The sequence below is a fragment of the Suricata suricatta genome, chromosome 6 (genome assembly GCF_006229205.1).
Source record: "Suricata suricatta isolate VVHF042 chromosome 6, meerkat_22Aug2017_6uvM2_HiC, whole genome shotgun sequence".
NCBI lineage: Eukaryota > Metazoa > Chordata > Mammalia > Carnivora > Herpestidae > Suricata > Suricata suricatta.
In genome coordinates this window covers 62,690,809-62,716,482 of record NC_043705.1, presented here as the reverse complement: position 1 = coordinate 62,716,482, position 25,674 = coordinate 62,690,809, and the positions used below count along the sequence as shown (strand labels likewise).

At 37.8% G+C, this 25,674-nt stretch overlaps 1 protein-coding gene across 2 annotated transcripts; it reads left to right on the top strand.

Moving 5' to 3' along the window:
• The first annotated feature begins 7,122 nt into the window (after positions 1-7,122).
• Positions 7,123-25,463, top strand: CCNH (cyclin H). 2 transcript variants are annotated; one of them, XM_029942564.1, is made up of 9 exons: positions 7,123-7,376; positions 9,406-9,528; positions 12,130-12,203; positions 13,287-13,497; positions 16,383-16,546; positions 19,380-19,450; positions 21,852-21,963; positions 24,809-24,869; positions 25,310-25,463. In XM_029942564.1, exons 1-9 carry the CDS (start codon positions 7,260-7,262, stop codon positions 25,346-25,348), a joined length of 972 nt encoding a protein of 323 aa, XP_029798424.1. In that variant the 5' UTR covers positions 7,123-7,259; the 3' UTR covers positions 25,349-25,463. The 2 variants fall into 2 exon arrangements, with proteins under 2 accessions (XP_029798424.1, XP_029798423.1); XM_029942563.1 differs by having other exon boundaries at positions 24,809-24,884.
• Positions 25,464-25,674: the final 211 nt, after the last annotated feature.

Below are 25,674 nucleotides of genomic sequence, written 5' to 3'. Positions count from 1 at the left end.
CTGTATTGATACTTGAGAAGACTTAGAACTCAAATACTTTATTCAAATCTGATATAATGCTGTACATAGGAAATGTCTTTATATTTTTTCTTTGGGTACAACCTGTAGGAGAAAGGTATTTATTTACATTTATTAAGTCTAAAGTCTATTGAATAGTGAAATTATCACATCTGATTTTGGGGAAAATATATTAGGAGAGTTGCTTTGAGGACTTGAAATGCCAAACATTTATCATTGCTTTTTATCTCTGTAGGATTCCTTGAAAGTAGCTTTATAATCATACCACTCTTGTTCTTGGGCTATACTGAAATAATTCAGGTAGAAATTTAAAATTTATTAGAAGAGCAAAATAAGTTGATTAATTTTTATGACTATAGAAGTTTCTCATCTTATTTAACTACTCACATAATTCTCTTTAAAAGCTTGGAATGTGTAATTCTTAATGGCAAAATAAAACATCTTCATAGTCTGTAAACTTTCATACATGATTGGCTATTGTAATTTATCAATATCTCTTCAAGCAAATTCTGAAAATGAGATTATTAAACTAGTGAAATTAACATTGCATTTCTAATTCTCCAGTCTCAGTGTGCTCAATAAGCAATTTTTCAGTTCATAATTAAGTTGTACTTTTCACCTCAAGGTTTAAGCCAAGTTTAAATTTCAGTTCCATATTCTGATTTAATATATCAATCCAAAGGTTTATATTTCACTTCAAAACTATCTTTGTTCTGGAGGACACATAATCCTTACCAAATGAAATGTATCATAATCTATTAAAGCAAAAAAAAAAAGTTCTAAAACTGTTAATGGCTAAGAATATCATCTCACTTACTGTCATGACACCCTGTTGACAAAAAGGTCTTTTCCACACATAGGACAGTTATTAACGTATTAATAAGTATTTTTAGACTGTCTGCCAGATGTAAGTCATGATGTGAGCATCATGGGTGATGTCTGAAAACAGGATCCCTTCTCCAAAGGACGTTAAGTCTTTGTGGCAGTTCAGATAATCATACAAAGTAACACGGATTACACTTAAAGTCCAAAACAGTGAAGCAGAACAAGTTTAATGAGTAAGAAGAGATCACACTAAGCTAGAATACGTATACAGTAACAGAGGTAACAGGATTTAAGCTAGATAGACTTAAAAGAAATTTGTATAGACAGAGGAGTTTGGGGCATTGCAGTCAGGGAAGGTGATGATAGTGATAACTGAGAAGCACAGTACAGCTGGCAGGCCAGCAACCGGGCCGTACTCAGGAGTATCTTAGAAATAGAGAATCTTGTGCTTGGCCTATGGATCAGATTCTGCATTTTAACAGAATCTCTAGATGATTTTCACTTACATTAAGAACTTTAAACTGCTCTTAAAGTAATAGCAAACTTTCTTCTGTACAGGGTCAGATAATAAGTATTTTGGGCTTAATGGGCCAACTGCTCACCTTTGTCCCTTAGCATGAAAGCAACCATAGATGACAACATGTAAATGAACAGGTTGGGTTCCAGGAAAACTGTATTATTGTGAGGGTTAGTTTTATATGTCAATTTGACTAGGACAGCCGGTGCCTAGATACTTGCTTGAACATTGTTGTGGGTGTGTCTGAGAATGTTTCTGGACAAGGTAACATTTAAATTGGTAGACAAAATGAAGCACATTGACCTCCTCAGTGTGGGTGGACCTTATCCAATCTGGGGGAGGCCTGAATGGAACAAAAGAAGGGTTTAAGGTGAATTCGCTCTCTCTGCCTGACTTTTGTTCCAACTGCCATGTTGATGTTCTCCTGCACTTGGACTAGAACTTACAATAGGTTCCCATGGGTCTCTAGTTTATAGACAGCTGATCATGGACCTTCTCAGCCTCTATAATTGCATAAGCCAATCCCTTATAATAAATTATAAGTATATAAATACAAATATATGTGTGTGTGTGTATCCATCCAACCTGTGGGTTCTGTTCCCCTAGAGAACCATAATATTATCATCTTAATTGTAAATTCTATAGCAATGGAAGAATAATAACTAAAGAGGTTGGTAATTTTTATTACTCTATAACCAAAGGATGTTTTAATCCAATTGCGGGAGAATAAATTTTTTCCTTACCATTTTTAGCCAGTTGGGAATATGGTTATGAATAATTTTTTTTTTCAAATGGACTAGAAGTTTCACTCTGGTCATGTTGCTTGTGTATAAACATGAAGCCAAGAAATGAATAAGCATCTCCTATTATTTCTTCTCACAAAGGTAACCTGGAATAAAAGTATGGTTTCCTTCATTCAGCCTAACAGAAAAAGTGGAGACTCTTCACGATAAGGTATGCTATCATTCTCATCATCCTCTGGGTTTTAAAAATCAACCGCATTGGGGCGCCTGGTTGGCTTAGTTGGTTAAGAATCAGACTTCAGCTTAGGTCTTGATTTTATGGTTTCTCAGTTCGAGCCCTGCGTTGGGCTCTGTGCTGACAACTCAGAGCCTGGTGACTGCTTCAGATTCTGTGTCTCCCTCTCTCTCTGCCTCTCCCCTGCTCGTGTGCTCTTTCTCTCTCTCTCTGTCTAAAAAATAAGTATTTAAAAAAATAAAAATAATTTAAAAAATATCTAAAAATCAACTGCATTGATGTAACTGGAATAGTAGTTCTCAAAGTATAATCTGAGTTCCCAGCATCACCTAGGAACTAGTTAGAAATGTTAATTCTTGGGCCTACTCAAGACTGGGTGGTAGGGCCCAACAATGTGTGTTTTAACAAGCTCTCAAACTGGGTATGCAGAACATTAAAGTTTGAAAACCACCGAACTCAACTTAAGAATGCAGATTCCTGGGGCTCCACTCTAGATGTATAGAACGGGAATCTCTGATTTATTTTTAACAAGCTCCAAAATGACTGTTAGATTCATTCATATTTGAAAGTCACTATTTTAGAATTGCTGCTTGTCTTTCAACCCACCACCCCAGTCAACCTGTAGGGCTTTGCCAAGTTCTATATTTTTTCTATGCAAAAACTTCCAAATGTAATGCTAATTATCAGAAAAACCTAAGATTTTTAAAAACACACATCCAGAATTACATACAAAAACATTTCATATAAGTGTATTACATTTCATACACCATATATCATATGTTATATGATATGTATGATACACATATCTATCTGGGAACATGGAAAGGAACTCAATTTTATGTTTCTGAATCTTAGCTACTCATAGACTGGACATTAGGGCCTCACCATTTGAACTGACCCCATTGTCCTATTTTAATGTGTATTTTATAAAGTCCTCATTATTAAAACAATCACAAATAATTTCTAGATTAAAGTAATGCAATTTTGATAATTTTTCTCTCCCACTCAAAATTTTTAACATTATACATACTAATCGGCTTCACATTCATCACCCTCTGCTAATGGTTGCAAGAGAACTAAGCTCAACTCTTTTTGGGGATTTAACAGTGATTAAAACAATAATAACAACACAGGAATTCCCTTCACATCGACTACCTAACTCTATCAGAAGAGACTATAAGCCTTTGGAATGAACCACGGCTAGCAAGGGTTGAATGAACTAGGCTCTGGATTTTCTATTAGTTTCAAACCACATTAAGGTCTTGTCTTCATTAATACCAGGTATTAGCACTTAGCGATAAGAAATCTTACTACCCCACTCCCTGTTGAACCCTATCCAAGGTTAATGTCATTGAGAAGGGACCATATTTGTGCATTTGTCATAGTCATTCTACTATAGTCTTAGGATCCTGAGATAGGGACCATGAAATAGCCCCTTTTTATATCTCTATCACCATCATCACTACCACCTAACAATTAATACTAGGCTTTGAGAATAGTGGTGATTTAGGAAGATGTTGAATTAGGTATGGATTTATAGAATTTGCTTCCCAATGTGTTGTCAAGTCTCTTTAAGTAGCCCTGAAATGAAAGAAGAAGTGTTTCAGTTTTGGGGGGTTACATTTAGACCAAGGATATTTTTTAGACGCTGTTTCTTCTTTTCCTTTTCCTTTAGTACTAGTCAAATTTTAGAGAAACTCAGTACTTACTGCAAGCAGCTCCTTTTCTCTTTTACTCATAATTTGAAAACTGGAAAACAAAAAAAACAACTAGGAAAGGATTGTAAAGCTAATGCTAATTGCATATATCAAATAGATTTGCAAAGAGCTTGTTTTTTAATATCATTGCCAAGTTATACCTAGAATGTCAGATACCCATGTCAGTAGCTGAAGGGGGGTACAGTTGCAGATCAGATTTTAAAGGTGTGTGCTTCTGGGAGCATAGACGTGGTTCATCTTCCTCCCACCTTTTTATTTTCCTTTATGGTCCTAAAATCAGAAACTATGTGGACATGGCTATACTAATGTGTTTGGGAAATAACTATAAATTAATTAGCCCACTTAATAAAATGTTTTTATAGACTACAAAATTACTCCAAGTACATATATTCTTCAGGCACCCCCCCTCACCCTTCTAATTTCCCTTTTCTTCCTTTACTCATGAGATCAAGCAGTTTGATACTTTTTATTTTTCCTAAAACATTAAGAACACCAGGGCAGAGCTGAAGAAGAGGGAAAATTATCTTGTAAGAAGATAAGAGAAATTCCTAATAGTGTCATGAGAAACTTTGGCATTGCATGTGGCGAAGTATAGAATAGAGCCTTTCCCCCATGACCATCAGATGATATCTGTTTTGCATCACCTGATCTCAGATTCACAGTCCTGGGTTTTGAGGTAATGCATGCAGTCAAAATACTTAGAGCTTGTCAATGAATACATACTGTAACCCAATTCAACAACTGTAGGACAATAAAAGAGATTGTGTTTACTTAAAAAATCACTGTAATCTTTCCTGTTAACCTTCACTTTTGGATAGTGCCTATTGAAATGATCTTTGTTTTCAAGTTTTGAATCTCCACCCAGTGTTGGGGAAACTGTGATGTTAAAGTAATGAGGCTAGGGTGGGAAGTGGAGGGGAAGTGACCATGTATTGATAATTTTGAAATTCATTCTCTCTATCCTTTCCCTTAACTAAAATAAAAAGCATGGAGAGAAAGACTTGATACTTTTTAGTTGGAATTTAAATGAAATGAGGTAAAGACACCAAGTTCTAAGTCCACAGTCTGCCTTCCCTGGTAGACACAGCACAAGCAATAAACTTATGTTTAATAAGCTGAACAGGGAATGTCCCTCAGACATAGTGATTAATGTCACGTCCAGCCTGCTCACCTGAAAAGGAAGAAATTATATTTGAGCCTTAATGTTAGGGCACCAGTAACAATTTTATTCTGTAGCTGGTTAATCTAGATACAATTCTTTCTACATCCCAAAACTATGATGTTAATTTTCCTAGATAAGATTTGTTACAGGTTAAAAAAAAAGGGTACATCATCACCACCAGGTTTTTCATATTTGTCTTTCTAATGAACTATGACATTGAGCAATTTTACTTTTATTCTGTGGAAACCCTATTCTTTCATCTCTCCAAAATGTCCATCTTTATTTTTCTTCACATGAAACTAAAGGAGTTGTCAAATGCATTTCAGTAAAACAAAATAAATAGATATAGTATACATAACTGTCACTGGTCTAAGATTTTATACACCTATATACTCATCCCCTCATTTCCTGCCTATCTTTTGCAACTTGCTGTTTTTCCTTTAAAATTATTCTTCCTTGTTACACAGTATTTTAGGGTGCTTACAGTCCACTGGACTCATAACTTGGCATGTCCTTCCTTAAAATCAGCACATTTTCTCCTTTTTCTTTTCTTAGCCAATTTGCTAGTCCAAATCACCAACATATGTTCAAGGAGTGTTTGGATTTCCAAAGTGATAAACTACAAATATTCAAGAGTGAGGAACTTAAATAACTCTGGCAAACTCTACCCTCAAGTGCACCTACCAAAATGAAACAAAAAAGCTCTCTCTTAAGCTTCTAAAAACATTTTCATAGAAAGCAGAGTTCCAGATATCCTGCCACCTCCTGTTACCTATGTGTATTTTCAAGATCTAAACTTTCTTTATCTGCCTTTGGGTTTTAGAAAAATTATTTGCTGTAAGTAGGTCCATCTTCCTAACCTGATGTGTGAGGCACAGAATAAGGTATGCGTAAATGGGACAAATATCAAAAGCAGTAAAGGCTTTGGGACTCCATATAGATTTTGCAATTCAAAAAATACTAGTAATAAAAATTGCACATCTCTTAAGCATTACCAATAGCTTATTGTAAGCCTCCCTTGGAGCAATAATGAAGATGAATTCAAGAAAATCCTAAAACTACCATTCATAGTGCTTCAGATATGGAAATGGAACGAGACTAGCTACTAATCAACAGATGAGGAAGGAAACTGCAAGAGGAAAAGGACAGGGTCACATTAGTGGCAGAACAATATATATGCGTTGCTTCTCACTTTTCAATCATGTTCCAAGCTCTCTGAAACCATTTTGTGTAATGTTCCTGGCACAGCCTTTTTTTAAAAAGACCCAGGAATACTTCTGCCTTAGGACTTTGTTCAGTCTGTCCCAAGATCATCCCCCACATGACTGATAGGCATACTCTCTCACCTCTTTCAAGTCTTTGCTCCTCCTCATGTACTCTGAATACATATTTTTAAAAAGTTTTTTAATGTTTATTTTTGAGAGAAAGAGAGCACACGAGCGAGTGGGGGAGGGGCAGAGAGAGAGGGAGACACAGAATCTGAAACAGGCTCCAGGCTCTGAGCTATCAGCATAGAGCCAGAAGCCGGGCTCGAACTCACGAACTCATGAGTTCATGACCTGTGCCGAAGGCAGATGCTTACCCGACTGAGCCACCCAGGTGCCCCTGAACACCCCATTAAAAGTGACCACTTCCCAGGTCCCCTGTCCACTTCTTATTACCCCATGTGAATTGTTCATATTGGCCTCCGCATGAAACTTCGGTTTTTCTACACCCCTACCTGTCGCTTCTCCTTTAAATTTTGTCGAGAAGGGGCGGAGCTGGAGCCTACGCTCACAAAAAGGAGGAGCGTATCCGTAGGCTCCGCCCACTTGTCTGTCTGGCGTCCCCGGAGGTACCCGCGGGGTGTTCTCCTCCTAGTCCGCTCCGGAAGCGCGACTGCGGACGGAGGCACCACGTGATCGTCACGTCAACGCGCCCGCCGAGGTGACGCCCTCGGCTTCGGCGGGTTCGTGGTCGAGGCTTACGTGCTCTCCGCTCCGGTGTTGCGGCGTTTGCGGTCCTTTCTCCAGACTTCCTGGCCCCGCTCTGGGATTTCGCGATGTACCACAACAGTAGCCAGAAGCGGCACTGGACTTTCGCCAGTGAGGAGCAGCTGGCACGACTGCGGGCGGACGCCAATCGTAAATTCAAATGCAAAGCGGTCGCCAACGGGAAGGTGAGCCTTCCGGTGGCCTCTCCCCTGCCCCGGCTCTAAACTTGAGCAGCTGTTGCCCGCCCTCCCTTCTCCACCCCGCCTTCCCTGGGGCTTCTGCACACCTCCACCCACCCCTGCCCGGGTGTCTCTGGCGCGCAGGGAGTTTATTTAATGAACGGGCGAGTACCTTGCCAGGTGTTGTGTGGAAGGAGTCGAATGACGCCATTAACGTAGTCGAATGGCAAATGAGTAATCAGTAACATGGCGAAGATAAGTGTAGGAAGCCAACGTAGCGAGGGAGGAGAACCTTTTATTTGTCAAGAGGATATGTCAGGGGAGGCTTTTCCCAGTAGTTGATGCAGAGAAGACGGAAAGGACGTTCCGGGCGGCCAGAGCCACAGGTGCGAAGTGGGAGGGCGGAAGTTGCAGGGCCGGGTCGCGGAATGCCCTGGATCCTGTGGGGCGGAGCTCTGGACAGGTGCGGGAACTTGCTCGCCGAAGCGGGGAGTTGGAGTTTATGAGGGTGAGATGGAGAACCTTTGAAAGATTTTAAATGGGAAATGAACCTTTCAGATTCTGTTGTAGAAGGAGACCTCAGGAAAACGGGTGGTGGGTGGATTGGGCGGGGGCCCGGGGCCGGGCGGATGCAGGGAGACGGGAGACGGGTTAGCACAAACCAGTTGCCTGAGGATAGTTTAGACTTTGGTCCTGCCAACCAAATCCTTTCTTGGAACGCTCACACCGGTTTAATCTTTTTTCGTAAGGTGTGCCACCTCTTCTAGTGCAAGCGTCTCTCCATCACGCCTTCCGCGTTTCAGACCTTTTGGTACTGAGGTCCTTTGACATTTAACTCACGTCTGATTCATACCGCTCCGTTTTTGTAGTGCATAAAGTAGTACATGCCGTGCTGTGTACCAGGCGCTGTTCTGAGCATTCAGTGAGTGTTCATTCAATCCTAACTCTCCCATGAGGTGGATACTGCTATTATCCTCGCTTTACAGCTGAGGAAGCTGAAGTATTAGAATGGTGGAGTAACTTTTCAGGAATACATTGCTGGTAAGTGGCAGAGCCAGGATTTGAACCCAAGGAGTCTAGTTCTAGCATTTCTGCTCTAAATCACAATGCCAGGCTGTCTATAAATTTAAATCTGTGTTAGTTTCCTAGGGGTACTCTAAAAAAGTAGCACACAGTGGGTGGCTTAAAACAACAGAAATTTGCTGTTTCACAGTTCTGGAGGCCAGAAGTCTGGGATAAAGTTGTTGCCAGAACATGCTATCTGTGGTCTCTAGGGCAGGATCTTGCCTCTTTCATCTGATAACCCTAGGCATTCCTTTGCTTGTGACACTGTAACTCCACTTTCTACTTCTCTCTCTCAGCCGTGTACTCTCTGTGCCTGTATCTTGGCAGGTTCTTGTTATGAGGATACCAGTCATATCGGATTAGGAGCCCTCTGTACGTCAGTGTGACCTGTCTTAACTAATTACACCTGCAGAGACTGTTTCCTGATAAGGTCACATTCTGGGGTGCTGGGGTGTTAGGACTTAAACATACTTTTTTTTTGTTAGTCATAGTTAAACCAGTAACACTACCTAGTGAAAATTTGTTGTAAAAGTGTTGTATTATTGACCACCTAGTGTATTCTGTGCAGAGTTTATAAAGACAGATAGGCGATGTTTTAAGGGTCAGAATCATCCTTGAGACCCTTGATTTGATTTTTACCTCAGCTGTGTGACTTAATGACTGAGAAAAGGATATGGAGAGCTCTTCTTCTTGATTTATAATTGACATCAAACTTGTGAGCATATCTCACCCTCTCATCATTCTTTTTACTCTGAAGAAGTAGATGTCCAACTGACATTCTGAGAAATTTTGAATTGATGATATAGTTTAAATTTATCAAATATTTTACTAAAGCTATTTTATGTAAGAATCAATAGCTCTCTAAAGAAAAAAAATGGTTGGACATACAAACCAAATTTAATCTGGATAGACAGTAGTATTTTAAGATTATTGAATTCATTAAACTTCTGCTGTAACTTTTGATCTAAAGGTTCTTCCAAATGATCCAGTCTTTCTTGAGCCTCATGAAGAAATGATGCTCTGCAAATATTATGAGAAGAGACTATTAGAATTCTGTTCAGTGTTTAAGCCTGCAATGCCAAGATCTGTTGTGGTAAGTAATGATGTGGATAAAGTGTAATATCCTTTAGCTGACTTCTGAAATCAGAACGCTTCTAAATGTGTAACTAAGTTCTCTACCCACTTTAGTAAAAAAAAAAAAAATGCACCTTAGTTATATAAATAAGTAATTTATGTAGACATTTTAGTCACTCTGTATTTTTTTTGATAAATTCCTTAACTTAGGAATTCCCATTGTCAAAAGAATTTTGAGATCTGCTAGATAGGTCATGATATCCTCATTTTTTAGAGGAAGAAAAAAATTTTCTCTCCAGGTTCTCAACTAATGAGCAATAGAGCCGGGAGTTGAACACAGACTGATGCCGTTTCAAGTCTGTCACACATGTTTGAAATAATACATTCATTCATCATTTGTATTCAGATGCCCCAGCTGAAACTCATGCAGTAAGAAGGTCTTAAACCTTATTAGGAGAAGCTGGAGATTTCTCTTTGTGAAAAATTGTCTTGTGTGTGTTTCCGATGTCTGGTTCTAAGGACTCCCTTTGTGTGTTTGTGTTTACTGTGCGGTGCTAATGGTGAGGAGACACCGGTAGTTTAGACTTTTTGGCTCTATGGATTTAATGCACTGTCCTTGTAATTGTTTCTTTAGAATGTGTCCTTGTTTAGTGAACATAAACTGAGGTTGAAAACCTGGAAGAAAAAAAGGAGTATAAAATATTTTTTCATAATGGTCTTGCAGGTTTGTAGTGCAGATCACATATGAAAGTCTGTCTTGAGTGAAAGTCCATCTGAAGTTTTAAAGTGATAGAGAGTGAATAACTTCTGACTCAGTGGAGAATAACCCTCCGGGAAATAATCTCCTTTTTAAAAAAAAATATTTATTTATTTTGAGAGAGAGCGTGCTCAATCTATCGGGTGAGGGGCAGGAAGAGAGGGAGAGACAGAAGCCCAAGCTCCATGCTGACAGCACATTGGACGTAGTGCTCCGTCTCATGAACCATGAGGTCATGACCTCAGCCAAAACCAAAAGTTGGATGCTTAACCAGCTGAGCCACCCAGGTGCCCTGGAAATAATCTCCATTTTCAAATTTGCAAAAAATTGAAGTATATTGGAAATACCAAGTTAAAAAATACTCATGGTATTTTCTTTGTTTTTAAGTTTACCTGACCTTCCTCTTAGAGAAGAAAGATTTATGAAGAATTTTAGATGGACTTGATGACTTTCTATCTCCAGATTTGGTTGTTTTCTGGTAAATGAACTATAACATAAAGCAGTAGGTTTAAGTGATCTTTTCAAATGAAGAAAGTGAATTCTTGACTGAACTTACTTGTGGAATTTGTCTTTGTATAACATGCTTATTTATACCTAATGAATTTTATTGTTTTGTTTCACATAAAACCACAAAGCTAAACTTTTAAAATATTTAAAGAAAACTTTTTTTTTTCCTATCTTAAGAAGTATTCATCTTGTCGGGTCTAGCTAATTACTTAGTGGTTAAAAGTACAGGCAGGTCTTAGTTAAATCCAGCCCTGTTCCTTGGGGGCGCCCGGGTGACTCAGTTAGTTAAGCATCCAGCTTCAGCTCAGGTCATGATCTCACAGTTTGTGGGTTCAAGCCCCGCGTCGGGCTCTGTGCTGACAGCTCAGTCTGGAGCCTGCTTCGGATTCTGCATCTCCCTCTCTCTCTGCCCCTCCCCTGCTCGCTCTGTCTCTCAAAAAATAAATTAAAAATGTTAAAAAAAAAATTTAAATCCAGCCCTGTTCCTTATTGGATGTATGACCTGCACAAGACCATTAACCTCACTGGTAGTCAGTTTCCTTTTCTGTAAAGTGTTGATGGCAGTACTTCACCAAGCTGTTGTAAGGAATAAAAAAGATAGTAGCTTGGTGCTTGACACAGAGTCTGGGCCGTGGGATATAGTCAGTAATTGGTAGGTACTGCCTCTCCTGTTTATAGTTTGGTGTCATGATCATGATTCTGTCACACAGACCGAGAGTGGATTTAGAGAAGGCTTTTTGCCCCAACTGTGTTAATTCTGTCAGGTTTTCACAAGATTGACTGGCTAAGCTCTGAATATTTGTATGTTTTTCTTGCTTTTTTCTAATCTAGATGGCTTTGTTACTCTGAAGTCTAAAATAAACACACACACGGGGCACCTGGGTGACTCAATTAAGTGTCCGACTCTTGATTTCAGCTCAGGTCATGATCTCATGGTTTGTGAGTTCGAGCCATGCATCAGGCTCTGCCTGTTCTGACAATGCGGACCCTGCTTGGGATTCTCTCTCTGTCCCTCTCCTCGCGCGTGTGCGCGCTCTCTCGCTCTCTCAAAATAAACAAACTTAAAAAAAATAATAAATACACAGAGACTTTTTAAAATTAAGTCATTGCCCATAGGAAGGATAACCCAGGGTGGGTGAGGAGGGACAACAAAGGGTCTTTGGCTACGGTGTTTCTGTAGTAATTCATCACAATTTATATGATTAAGGAAGAATTAAGTTTTGTTATTTTGTATGGGTAATTTTTTTTAAAGAAATCTTTACATAAATAAATTTAAAAAATTTTTAATAAAACTTAACGTATGTGTGAAAGATTCTGATAGCATATAATAAAAATAATATATATTTTTAATCTTAGGGTACTGCTTGTATGTATTTCAAGCGTTTTTATCTTAATAATTCAGTAATGGAATATCACCCCCGGATAATAATGTGAGTATAATTCTATTTTATTGATTTCATTTAAGAAGACTTTTACACTATTTGTGTGTGTGGGAAAAATGACTTTCTAATAAACAATGACTTTGACTTGTATTCTATTCTGAATTTACACTGTGCTTATAACTTAGACTTGTATTCTGTTCTGAATATACACTGTCCTTATACTCCTTATATATCTACAGTACGTCCCTCCCTGTAATACTGATGTCATCTGAACTTCAGCTTGTCCAAACTTAAATTCTGTTTCTCTAAAACTAACTTCCCTAATACCTCTTTCTATTAGTGGCACCTTCCTTTTCCCTGTTGCTCCAATGAGAATCCTCTGTGGTACCTTCTCTCCTACATCAGTTAGCGTACAAGTCTTGTAGCTCTATATTCACTTGAATTTAACAAAGGTCCGTTAAACATAAAGATGAAGTTAGTGTGAGACTCATCAAAGAGCTTGCTGTCAGTAACATTGTCCCTGTTTATTTTCTCTTTCTCATTTCCATTTCTGCTAGTCCAGGTCAGGCCCTTGTTACTTTGAGTCTTGATTTTGGGGGTAATTTTATGATTGGCTTCTCACTGTGAAATTTAGGGTGGTAGCCACAAGAGTTTTACATAGGTTTGTTCCTGAGGTAATAATCCCTATGGAAATGCCTTCAGAGCCATCCCTCGGGGCCTTGCATGGCCACAGTGTCCTTGTAACCTACCTTCTGTCTCTGCATTCTTCCCAGGTACTCCTGTCTGTCGTGTTGTGTTCTTCCATCTGCATTTCATGATACAGAGGACTCTTGTTCTTCAGTTATTTTTCCAGATAGTTATATTGAATTATATGAAACTGCCATTAAATCAATAATAGTTCAATGCTGTGGCAAGATTGTACTGTTCAATCTAATTTTATAGTCTCCTAATGGATAGAAAGTTTGAACAGGAAACTTTCTCTGTCTCTTTTTAAATAAATTTCCTGCAGTGTTTAGCCATAGTCACTTGTTAATATTAAACATTTTTAGAACCTATTTTAAGAAATATAATATTCAGATATTTCTCGAGTATGTACAGATACCATTCCCTTCCCTTTATTTTTTCTTCTAGGCTCACTTGTGCGTTTTTGGCCTGCAAAGTAGATGAATTCAATGTATCTAGTCCACAGTTTGTTGGAAATCTGCGAGAGAGTCCTCTTGGACAGGAGAAGGCCCTTGAACAGATTTTGGAATACGAACTACTTCTCATACAGCAACTGAATTTCCACCTTATTGTCCACAATCCTTATAGACCATTTGAGGGCTTTCTCATTGATTTAAAGGTAATCTTGCCGAGATAAAAAGTAAACTAGTAGTGTGTTCCCTTTTGCTATAGTTCTTTAACCAGAAGAATCTGAAATATTAGTCATGTATTCACGATGCTCAGTATCACAGAGGGGAAAATACAGGATACCTTAGAACGAGATAGCAGGTTGAGAGGAAAGGAAGACAGGTCTAAGAAAGTGTCATTTAGAGTGGAATTTCAGAGCAAGAGTAGGAATTAGGTAATAGAACATCCTAGTCAGGGAGCCTTCTTTGGTCAAAGGCTCAGATCCAAGAAATGATGGTGCACTAAAACACCTAAGCAGAGCTTGGAGATAGAGGGGGAAGACTGCCACAAAGTGCTGCCTGAGGGGGAGGTAGAGTTTAGACTGTGGAGATGATACTAAGGATCTTGAATAGAGCAGTGGGAAACCACTGTAAGGTTTAAGTCTGGGGATTTGCATAATTAGGTTTGCAGTTAATAAAAAAATCCTGTTGGCAAGCCCCTGCATCAGCCTGCATCAGATATTTATTGTACATATGCACGTGTCAGGCCGAGTGTGGAGAATGGATCAGAATGGATGCAGGGGTACCGGTCAGATGCTGGTAGAGTAGTCCAGCGAAAGGTGGTGGGTAGTTTGACTCTCATAGTGGCAGTGGATACAGAGAGAATCTCTTGGATAGAAATTTCTGGCAGAATCACTAGAGCTTGAAGACTGATTTCATATAGAGATTGAGAACAGAGGAGGAAGCCCAGGTTTCTGGCTTAAGGATATAGGTAGATGGTGGTTCACTTCCTGATAAAGGAAACACTGGCCTAGGAGAGATTTGTGGATGGTGGAGGGGTGGGGGTTGATTGATTAATCTGGTTTTTAGGACATAATTTTTAATACCTGCAGAACATCAGGCATGTCTGGCGGTCAGAGAAGAAAGCTAGGCTAAATCAGAATAGATTTAGGTGTTGTTGCTCCTGAAAATTTAAAGTGCCTTGGCCGTAGGGGACCATTTAAAGAGCAACTAGAGAAAGGTAAGATGCCAGTAAGGAGGCTAAAGGATCTCCAGAGCATGTTTTGGAGAAGTAAAGGGAAGAACAATACTTTTAGAAGGTGAGCACAGGCTCTCTTTTCAGTCGTGTTCAGAACTCAGGCAAAGTAAAAGCAAAAGGGTAGTGTTTACTCGATTTAGTACCAGAAGGGTCCTTTGTGATTTTTGTGAAATTTGTCTCCGTTTAGTGTGGAGAAAGAAAACAGACTAGAGCTAGAGGGGAACACATAGAAGGTGAGAAAAGTTTGTGTAACATGGATTAAACAGCTTCCTTTGAAATGGAAAAAGGTGATTGAGAAGATGGGGGAACTTCTAGAAATAGACAGTTTTATGTTTTGCTTTGTGGAAGAAACTGATGAGGACACAGAGGCATGAGAAAAAGCTTGAAGAAGGGAAGAGAAGTCAGGTTTCTCTTTGGAGTATGGTAAGAGTTGGCAGGGGATTTGAAGCAAAGTAGAATTGGCCTTGAGAGAATAATAGCTCTTTATGTTAACAGAAGGGAAGAGGAAAGTATGGATTGAGGACGGTGTAGGCCTGGGCGATTGGTGCTGACAGGAAAGAGTGTCTTTCTTTCTTAAAAGCAGAGATCATTTACAAAGAGTGTTGGAGCTTCTGAAAATTATCAGAGACGTTGAGACAGGTGGAAAGTGTTGAACACAGTCACTGAAAAATGAGAGAACATATTTTCTGTGGAACAATATTGTTAAAAGCCTTGCTGAGGTCCGTGAACTTGAATTTATAGTAATATTACCAGAGTCTTGGTGGTATTGTTTTCTGTAGCAGCACTCAGAATCAGGATATGGTTACAAAGTGGAAGATTGCATGAATTCAGCTGATGTTAAAGTTTTCTCAGAAATATGTTGGCAGCAAGTTGGGTCAGGGAATTCTGGAGGGACATGAGGACCAGTGGACATTGGTGAGGAGGAGCAAATAGAGGGATAAGGGACCAGAGGTTCTGAGGAGGAAGTAAGGAAATAGCTGTGAAGTAATTGAGCAAATATATTAGGGAAAGGAGCACTGTAGTCAGAGTGGAATGTCTGAATTTGTCATACCAGAGGTCAGGCACATCCGGAGAGTAAGATGTGAGTGTGGTGGTACAGCTGACTCTGGATGTTTTGTTGAGGGCATAGAAGAAGTTTCTTAGTGCTTTGGGACTTGATGCTGGTACCTGAAATAGATCAAGGGTTTAGGATTTAGAGTTCATCTTAAGTGTAAGAAGAGCGTTTAGGAGGTATGAGATCTTCTGTATTTCTTGGGCATATTCTAAAAATCATTCTGTAATCAAACCAAGATCCATTTCCATTTACTTCTTCCCAAAAGAAAACTTTAAGTAGCAGGGATTTCAAATCAAGATGAGGCAGTGCTTTGATTCCTAAATTGTCTTGTAGCTGAATCACCTGGATTGCTCTGAGGAGCCTTTATCTCAGAATTATGTGTTTCCTAGGTCAACTTCAAACCTCACTTCCCCTTCTTCTCTTCCCTTTCCTCTTTAGGTGGAAAAAGGACAAAAAGAAGGATTAACATAAATCAGAATAGTGTGAAGTATTATACTAGGAAGTTTAGATAAATTATCTTAAAGCATATATTTCTTGTTATGGGTTGTGATTAAAAAAAAAAAGAGAAAAAGTGTGAAAGCTACTGAGAAAAAGCAGATTTTTAAAACATGCAGAATTTAATGACTGCACTTTGGGTACATTCTGATGCTGAATACAGAACAATCTTACATGAAACGATTAAGCTTGGGTATTAATTACATAAATAAAAATTCTGTTAAGTATTATCTTGTTAATATAAATATTTTTGAACTGTTATTACTGCATTAACTCTCAGAAATGATAACATTTGCAAATTTCCTTTCTAGACTCGCTACCCCATGATGGAGAATCCAGAGATGTTGAGGAAAACAGCTGATGACTTTCTTAATAGAATTGCATTGACAGATGCTTACCTTTTATACACACCTTCGCAAATTGCCCTGACTGCCATTTTATCTAGTGCATCTCGAGCAGGAATCACTATGGAAAGGTATTGATCGGTGTTTTAACTTTGCTGAGAGTCAGTTTATTCCTTCCTTGGAGACTGAGTTTTTTCATGAAATTCGCTTTGTGATTATAGTCCTTTATATCTCTTGTGGTTGGGAGGGTTGGTGAAGGCAACTGAGAGAAGAAATGAAATCACCTTTTAAGGAAATCTTTAAAAATTGAGTATCTTTGAGCTGAGAAGATCTATTTTGTGACGAAAGTAGAAGGAAATCCAGCGATCCTTGGAAGACTGAGAAAGCTTCGCTTTCAGTATAGGGCAAGTTTTATGAACTGATAAGCAACATGCTCAGCACATAATCTGCCTTGGTTTGTCATTCATCTCCTGCTGTCGAGCATGTGTGGCATGGGAAATTCAGGAAGGAACTGTGGCATGAATAAGGCTTTAGGGAACGTCCCAGTGAATTGCACATGAGCTGTGGATAGCTGACACATACATGCACACGGTGAGCCAGGCTTTGCGATAAACACCTTCCCTGAATTCCGTTTGCTTGATTCTTTACAACAAAGTCTTGTGCACAGATTAAGCAAGCATTATTGTCATACTGATTTGTAATTTAAGCACAGGCTAGTAGCACATTTAGACTTTGTAAATTTTTATAATTTCTCTATGGCTTTTGAAGTTCTGCCCGATTTTTTTCCTAAGAAAAAGGTGAGGAAGAAAGATGATAAAACTTTCTGAACTTAAACCGTTCTACATGATTGTAATCCCCGCATCCCTGGTTTCAGAATCTGTTGCTAATGGTGGCAGCAAACATGAACACATGTGATTTCGTCTTTGTTCTACTTAATGGGAGTATGTATATGTTTCCTTACAGAGTGTGAGTATAACTGATAACTGGACATACTTCCACAGACATCACTGGAGTTTTTACCAGGTTGCGTTTCCAAAACACGAATACCTTATGAATTTCAAAACAAGTCCAAGATAAGGGATTGTGGGCTTAGGGTTATGTTATGCCTCTTCTACACAAACATAGCTCACCAAAGGTGGATAAATCTAAATATTTCATCCCAAAGTAATCTATACCTCCACTTATTTAAGCAACACTTTATTGAGTGCCTTCTATATTCCATCCACTGTGCTATTAAAACAAACGAAGCTCTAAATCCTTGTTAGGAATGATAGCCAGCAGATAATGGGTGTCTTTGGAGGTTAGGTGTGGAGCTTCCATCCTCCCTTTTCCAGAGTTCAGCTAACCAAATATTTGATGAATCCACTTATACATCGTATCTTATGCTCCAGTGGTGAGATTTTTCTATTTTTCTTAAGTAGATAACAGAGACATGAAGCATCCTAAAGTCCAAATGTAGTTACAATTTCAGATAGCCAAAACTGAAGTCGTGGAAACTTGGACTCATTGCAAATTAAATACACTTCTGAACTTCCCAGGGACTATAAACATATGGGCATTTTTTTTTTCCTTTGAGGAAATGTTTTCAAATTGCTTTTAAGTTCCAATTTACTTTGCAAACTTTGAGGATACATTGGAATTGCCTTTACTTATATTGCTGGTTTCAAAAAGGGAAAGCCCGTGCGCTGTTCTATCCTGGATGTTCTAGCCTAGATGATTACTCCTAGGATGTTCTGTTGTTAGTTCAGAGTTTCCTTTTTTTTTCTTTTACTGAATTTTTAAAATCAAAATATTAAAATTCTAATTCAGGATTGAGATTGAATTGCTAATTTAAAGTTTCATAGAGGCAAAGGGTATGGTCAGCTAATTCTTAGAACCAAATGCATCACCCTTACGTTTAAGAAGTGGAAAGGAAAGGAAGAATGAAACGAAACAAAAGAAGATGCCAAAAATGTGAGGGGCTTTAGGGAGAAAACAGCAAGGAAAAAACTAGTAGTATTACTGATAGCCAGAAATGTATTTTAATATCTAAAATAAATTTCCATCATAGATGATGATGTGATATCAAACTTAGGTACCACACTTTTATAATAACATTTAAATAATCTTGATAGTTTAAAAGATAGCAACAAAATTTCTTGTCTTTCTATTGTAATTGTATTTCACTATTTTTCACAGAAATTAATCATTTTTTTGTGCTTGTGTTTGAAAGATTACTGATGCCTTGAGAATCTGTTCACTTGGGCTTTTATCAATTATAGATCAAGCTCAGAGTAACTAAATATTTGAATGTATAAATATTATATTTCCATGCTGCTATCATAGGTTCTGAGAAAAACAGATAATTGGGCTTTACATCCATTTATGGAAAAATATTAACACTTTTGATTTGGCCTCTATGCAAATATGATGTAAAAGATTTGTAAAGCATAAGGTGGTATTCCTAACTGGTTTGAATCCATGTTAGCACCAGGAGGAGTTAACTAGATACTGAGGAGACTAAGAGAATCCTTCCGAGTGCCAGGTTCCAGCGCTGCGACTTCCTATCTTTATCGCTTTGGGCAAGTTACAAAGCCGTGACCTGTCTGTGCCTGTAACTCAGACTGCTCATCTGTCAAACTAAGTTAGACTCATAGGGTTTATATATTAAACACTTAACTGCAGTAATAATTGATACTTTTAATGTTATTTTCATACCATTTTTTCTCTGAAACCATATTTATTACAAAATTTAGACAGATCAGTTTGAATATTAAATATCTTTTAAACTAAGTGGTATTAAATCTTTAAGACTAAACAGTTACAGATTATAGTTCTGTGTTCGAAGTATTGTTATTTAATACTTAAGTAAATTTTAAAACTGACCATGATGAAATGAAGGTGGAGGAAACAATTTATGAGGTCGTATTTCTCAAGATGCTGTATGTGTTCAATAAATTAAAACTTTTTTCCATTCTTTCCCAGTTACTTATCAGAAAGTCTGATGCTGAAAGAGAACAGAACTTGCTTGTCACAGTTACTAGATATAATGAAAAGTAAGTAAACCAGAATACTTTATAAAATGTTCTTCTATTACAAAGAAGAACATTCTAAATGAATGTCATCTTGATATTTAACTAGAGACATCCGTATAAGTTGTTTACATTTACTTTCATGGAATCAATGTATCATGAAGGCGTGAAGGATACATTGATGGGGAACAACTAGATGGTACATGAAAGGAGGTACTTTTCACATATATAGACTTATTAAAGTGTGAAAATATAAGATTCAGAAAGGGTTAAGATTCAAAACCGAGTCCTTTTCAAGTGTGCACAGATATGTAAGTGGTAGGCACAGGGAAAGATCTAAAGGGAACCAAATTAAATATAATACTTAAATTTGAAGTTCTGTGTTATAATCAGCTCTAACTAGGTAATACATGTCATTTGTTAATCACGTTGTTGGTATTACAAAAGCCATGGTTCTCAATTGGGTGTGATTTTTGCATTGTCTGGGACACCTGTAGCATCAGAACTCATGGGGCGGTAGAGGAAAGAATGCTGCTAGACGTTTTATAATTCAGCGTAGTCTCAACAGGCTGAAAAATGGCTCCCCAAAGATACTGATGTTCGAATCCCTGGAACGTGTGAGTTTTATATTATAAAGTCTCTGCAGATGTATTAAAGTTAAGGATCTTGAGATGGGACATCCTCTCGGATATCCAGGTAGGGCATAAATTCATCTCAGGAGTCTTGATTAGAGAAGGCAGAGGTACGTTTGATAGAGAAGGCATTGTGAAGGCAGAGCAGAGATGACAGCCTTGAAAATCAGAGTGAGATGGCCACAAGCCAAGGGGTGCTGGCAGGCAGCAGAGGCTGGATTTTTTCCTGGAGCCTCCGGAGGGAGCGTGGCTCTGCTGACATTTATTTTGGCCCAGTGAAATGGATTTCAGACTCGGGGCTTCAGAACTGTGAGAGAATCCTTTCCTGTTGTTTAAAACCATATTGAGTTTGTGGTCTTTTGATAGCAGACTTGGGAAACAAATATTGCCCCTCTGGCAAAGAATTTTATAGCCCAAACTGAGTGACACTACTGAGTGCCATTGTTGAGAAACCTTGTGTTAATGGTTGAGTAGAGATTAGCCAGCTCTTTAATTCTTGTCCATGTCACACTAGTGCTCGTGGCTACTAGGCTTTAGGATTCAGTGTATTGTGTTTGTCCCTCACATTTTTGGGGGTATTTGTCCTTGTTCATTAAATTGACAGTTGAAATAATAAACCAATAAAATAGCATATTTTTTATGTTGTTTTAGGTTTTAAAAGTCGAGATGCTTCAGAGCATGTAAATATCATTTCTTGATTCTCTGCTTGAAATGGAAGGCTTCCTTTCCTCTTTCATTGAGAGGGATGAATTGGTGATTTATGAATCACAAAACTGTATGTCTTCAGTTACACCACTAGAGGGTTCACTTCCCAAGCTAATTGTGGTTTGGCTAGAGATCTTCATTAGGATCATGGAATTTAGTAGGTTAAAGGGGCCTTAAAGGTAACCCACAGGCTCCTTGTACCCTGGCAGTTTATTACTGACTTCTTCTCAGGTATCTTTTTTAACTCTACTTGTTTTAACATGAAGCTCTCGACAAACTATTCAGATCTTTAACAATATTAAGGTATCCTACTCATAAGGTTTTGGAACAAAGATACTGTCCTAAGGGTACTGAGTCATAAGTATTAATTCAGTTGAAAACACTGCTTTGTTTGCAGTATAAAGAAGCCAGTAGCTCTCCCTATTTGAGCCTGTGGCCGGCTAATAATAAGCCCTGGATCTCTCATCATTCCCTTGAAAAATCTTGAGGTTTATATTCTTTGGTTGGTAGAGAATGATTTTGCAATTAAGAAGTCACTGAAAAAGTAGTTTGCTTTTATCCTAAAGAAGACATTTTTGTTTTCTTGGCAATGCTTTATCGTATAGGTTCTGCATGTTGTTGAAGCAAAGGATCATTGACACATTTTACTAAGCATCCTCCCTTTATTACATGTTATCTGATAATGGTTTCCTTTGTAAAGAGGTATAACCTTTGGACCACCATCTGTAGAAGAGAATGTTATAAATACGGTTGGTGGCAGCGAACAAAGCATGTTCACTAAATCATGGGATTTTTAAAGCCTTAGACCTGAGCAGACAGTGACCGTGGTGGGATTTGGGGGAAAAAAACTGACTGGAATGTACAACATGCTTATTTTTACGTTGTATGTGATACGGGCTAACCAGCAGACAGCTTTCATTACTTGAAGTATGCTGTTCATTGGATTTTAATGTAGAACCATGCAAATCCTGATAATAATCACATTTCAAGAGTTTTGTTATTATTCCTATTATAAGGTGGGAAAATATTTGGCTCCCTTATGGAAAAAAGGCTTTTTATTATGTTATAAATCTTTTTTATCCACATAGGTATGAGAAACTTGGTAAAAAAATATGAACCACCCAGACCTGAAGAAGTTGCTGTTCTGAAACAGAAGTTAGAGAGATGTCACTCTGCTGAGCTTGGCCTTAACGTAATTACGTAAGTGGATGTGTTATTTGACAATTGTTTTCAAGTCTGGCCCTTTCTTAAAATAAATCATTTAATTGGTAAATGTTTGCTTTTGGGGGGGAAAAATGACTTACCCGTTAAGTTGGATGTTTTTTAAATTGAGTGGACATTTCTAACAGGATAAACACGAGGTAATGGTTGGACTTTGTTACTACAGGTCTCAGGCTGTGACTGACATGTTCTTTGGCTTGCAGGCCCTGTCCCATTCTTACACTCCGTGTGGAGTCTCTAGTCTTCCTCAGGAATCTTTGAACCTCTTCTTGCCCGTCTAATCTTTGGGTTCTTTGCAGGTCTGATACCTTGTCTGAGGGAACAAGCATACTTTTCAAGGTTGCTCTTTGGTAGAGTAGGGAAAGTTGGCTCATTTTCTTTCAGTGGTAAACTTTATACTGAAGACAGAACCAGGAAGAAAATGTGCTGTTAGATACCTTCTTGGTAGCTGTAAGGAACACCTATAAGGTATCTTATCGATTTGTAGGCTAAGTGTGGCAGTCAGAGAATTTGGGTTCTTTATGATTTGCAAATTGAAGGGGGGGATCTACTCAAACCTAATCCTTTGGTGGTTTGAACAGTTGGGCATCCAGGCAGATAAGAAGAATGGGAAGACTATTTTCTGTTTCCTGTGGCATGCATTCTGATTCAAAGGTTCTGCCTTCCTTGTCAGTATTGAGAGTTAGCCCTGGCAACTTAAAGTTAAGGAGGCATCGAAGACGTTCTCTCTCTAATTGGTGAATATACTCAATTGGATAATGTATGAGAAACCAGAACAGTGTTCCTTGGCCTTCAGATCCAGGTACACGAGTCCAATTGTGTAACTACGCAGTGGTAGTAGAATATCCAAGGATTTATGAAGCATGCCAAATATGGGACTTTATTATATTCATAACTATAATTGCAAAGCATGGCTTAGCATAGGACTTAAAATGGGTAGTTTTCACTCCTGGGTTTCAGTGGTAACTCTTAGGAATGAGTAAGTAAAAAAATGTTGACTTTGATAAGTGAAATTATTATAGCACTGATGATATTCTTTTCACATAGAGTTTGAAGGGGTTGGCAAATTCTGGCCCACAGGCCAAACGTGAACTACCTGTTTTTAGAAAAACTTGTCTTGACCCAGAGACATTTCCCTTAGTTTGCATGTTGTCTGTTGCCATTTTCACACTACAGCAGGAGTTGGGTAGTTGTGACTGTATGGCCTACAGGTATAAAATGTTTACTTTTTGCCCATTTAAAGAAAATGTTATCACCCTCTGGATTAGACCACTGAATTATTAATCTCCTCTTCTAGCTAGGTAACTGAATGGCCCACAAGCCAAAATTCCTAATTGCCAGAGTACCTCTTACTCCAAGTTACTATCTGCTTTACACTGTGTCAAGCAAATTCTGCATGTCCACGAGTACTTTAGAGGTACTTTTCAAACTGTATATAAAGGGACTTTTTTTAATCCATTATAAAATGCAGTTCATAAATTATTAGAAAATGAAATAGACAAATATAAGCTTAAATTTTATTAGATTCAGCAGTCATAAAATCAGTGAAATTGCTGTAAAAGTTTCTAAGCACACACTCAGTTTTTGTACTTGAAGCATACTGGAAATGGTTCACGGCCTAGCACTGGTCTGTGGACCACACTTACAGGCACTACTTTAGTTAATGTATTTGTTTTCTTTATAAAGGAATTCCTTTGTCTTTTTCCGTTACACAAGTAATAACTATATTGTCATTATTAAAGTCAATCGATTCAGGTAAACCAAAGTTCTCCTAGACCAAAACCCAAATCCACTTGAGACCTCAGAGGTTAATTTCTAGTTGGTTTACCTTTGCCATCCATTTCTCTGCATGTGTGTGTGAAGTAAGTTTGTTTTTTCTCTTCATTAATGTTTCAAACATATTGTACAACATTTAACAGTACCAATCTTTAACTTTTACCCATCTGGGTGAAAAAAGAGCTATCACATTGGTATTTTAATTTGCATTTCCCATATTACTATGAGGCACTGATGTTTCTGTATTCAACAGTCATTTTTATTTCTACTTCTGTATTGCTTGCTTATAACCCTTGAGTAGTTTTCTGGTGGTATTTTCTTAATTTGTAGCTCTTGATATATTTTTAAATACTCTTCCAATGTATTTTAAAGCTGTTCTCTTCTGTTGTTTCACTTTGTCATAGATTTCTTCGTGTTTTACTTTGTGTTGTTTTAGACCTTTACATCTGAATATCTTTTCTTACCCTAAGTTAACCTACATTTTGCTTTTTGTTCAGCTGTTAAAACAATTTAGATTTGTGAATGTTCTAAGGTAGAAATCTCATTAATAATCATTTTTAAGTCCATAATGTTACACTAGTCATTTTTAAGATTAATAATTTTTCTCAGTTAAATATTCATTGTAGATTAAATTCCTATATATATATATACCTACCTGGTTTTTGCCTGTCTGCTCTGATCATTGATCTGTTTGATTTGTGCCAGTCCCATACTTTAAGTTACCGTATCTCTCATATATAGTGATGATAATTGGGACAAGAGCCCCACAGTTCTTTCAGATTCTTTTGTGATTGTTGCACAGTCTTTCACACATACGAGTTACACTTGACAGGTTCCATGAAAAATTTTATTAGGATTTTAGTTTGAATTGCATTGAACATAAAGATTAGTTTGAAGGATACTCTCTTCTTATCCATAATTCCTCTTTCCATTTATCCAGGCTTTGTTCTTCAGCAGCTGTATGCATACCAGTTACCAGCCTTGCAAATTTATTTTGTAGTTTCTGTTACCAGTATTCCATTGCTTATTGATGGTTGCTCAATTATAGGAAGAAGAGGAAAGGCTATGAAGATGATGATTATGTCTCCAAGAAACCCAAACATGAGGAGGTACGTTCTTCAAAGGTAAATTTTAAGTTATTCTTGTTGTACAATTTGGTCTGAGCATACTGTTAAGATTTTATCATTCCAGAATGCGAGTATTAATAGAGGAGTGGGCTTTGACAGCCTTCATTTTCATTTTTTTGCACCCTTCTTTATGTACATTGTCTTATTATGTTAGCCTATTTTGAAGCAGTACGGTTGTTACTTGATGAAGAATTCTTCCTGTGATTATGGAAGGCAGCAGAAATAGGACATGCTACATCTTGTAGCATGGATTGGTGTAGTTTGGTAGGACCAAGCCATATTGCTCTAAGACTGAACTACTACAAATTTTCCTGGTTGATTTACCTTCCTGTAATCACCAGAGTAAAAGGAAGTAAGGAGATAAACAATAATGTTATGCTTCAGTGTAATGTTATTCTTACTACATTTTCTTTCCTTCTTAGGAAGAATGGACTGACGATGACCTGGTTGATTCTCTCTAACCATTTGAAATTGACTTTTAATGTTAACTAGTCAACAGAAGGATGAAACATATCTGACATTTAACTTTCTTTAAAAATGAAATAATATGAAAGCATTAAAAGATATCAAACTTTTTTATTTGTTATTTAAATTTTTTCCCTTACAGGATAGCTTTATGTGAAATAAACCCTTTTCAAAGGAGACAGTCTGGCCCATCATGACTAAATACCAAATTAATCTTTCTATAGTAGTCAAAGCTGTAATTTATTTGCCTATAATTTTTTAAACAAAACACAATATGCAAACCTAATTTTTAAGGAAGCACAAAAGGTAAAAAGCCAAAACC

Bases quoted from the DNA above. Each gene is read 5' to 3' on its own strand.
- CCNH (XM_029942563.1), top strand. From the start codon at position 7,260: ATGTACCACAACAGTAGCCAGAAGCGGCACTGGACTTTCGCCAGTGAG. The intron at 16,547-19,379 runs GTATTGATCGGT...ATTCTTTCCCAG, and splicing joins GCAGGAATCACTATGGAAAG to TTACTTATCAGAAAGTCTGA. The intron at 21,964-24,808 runs GTAAGTGGATGT...GCTCAATTATAG, and splicing joins CTTGGCCTTAACGTAATTAC to GAAGAAGAGGAAAGGCTATG.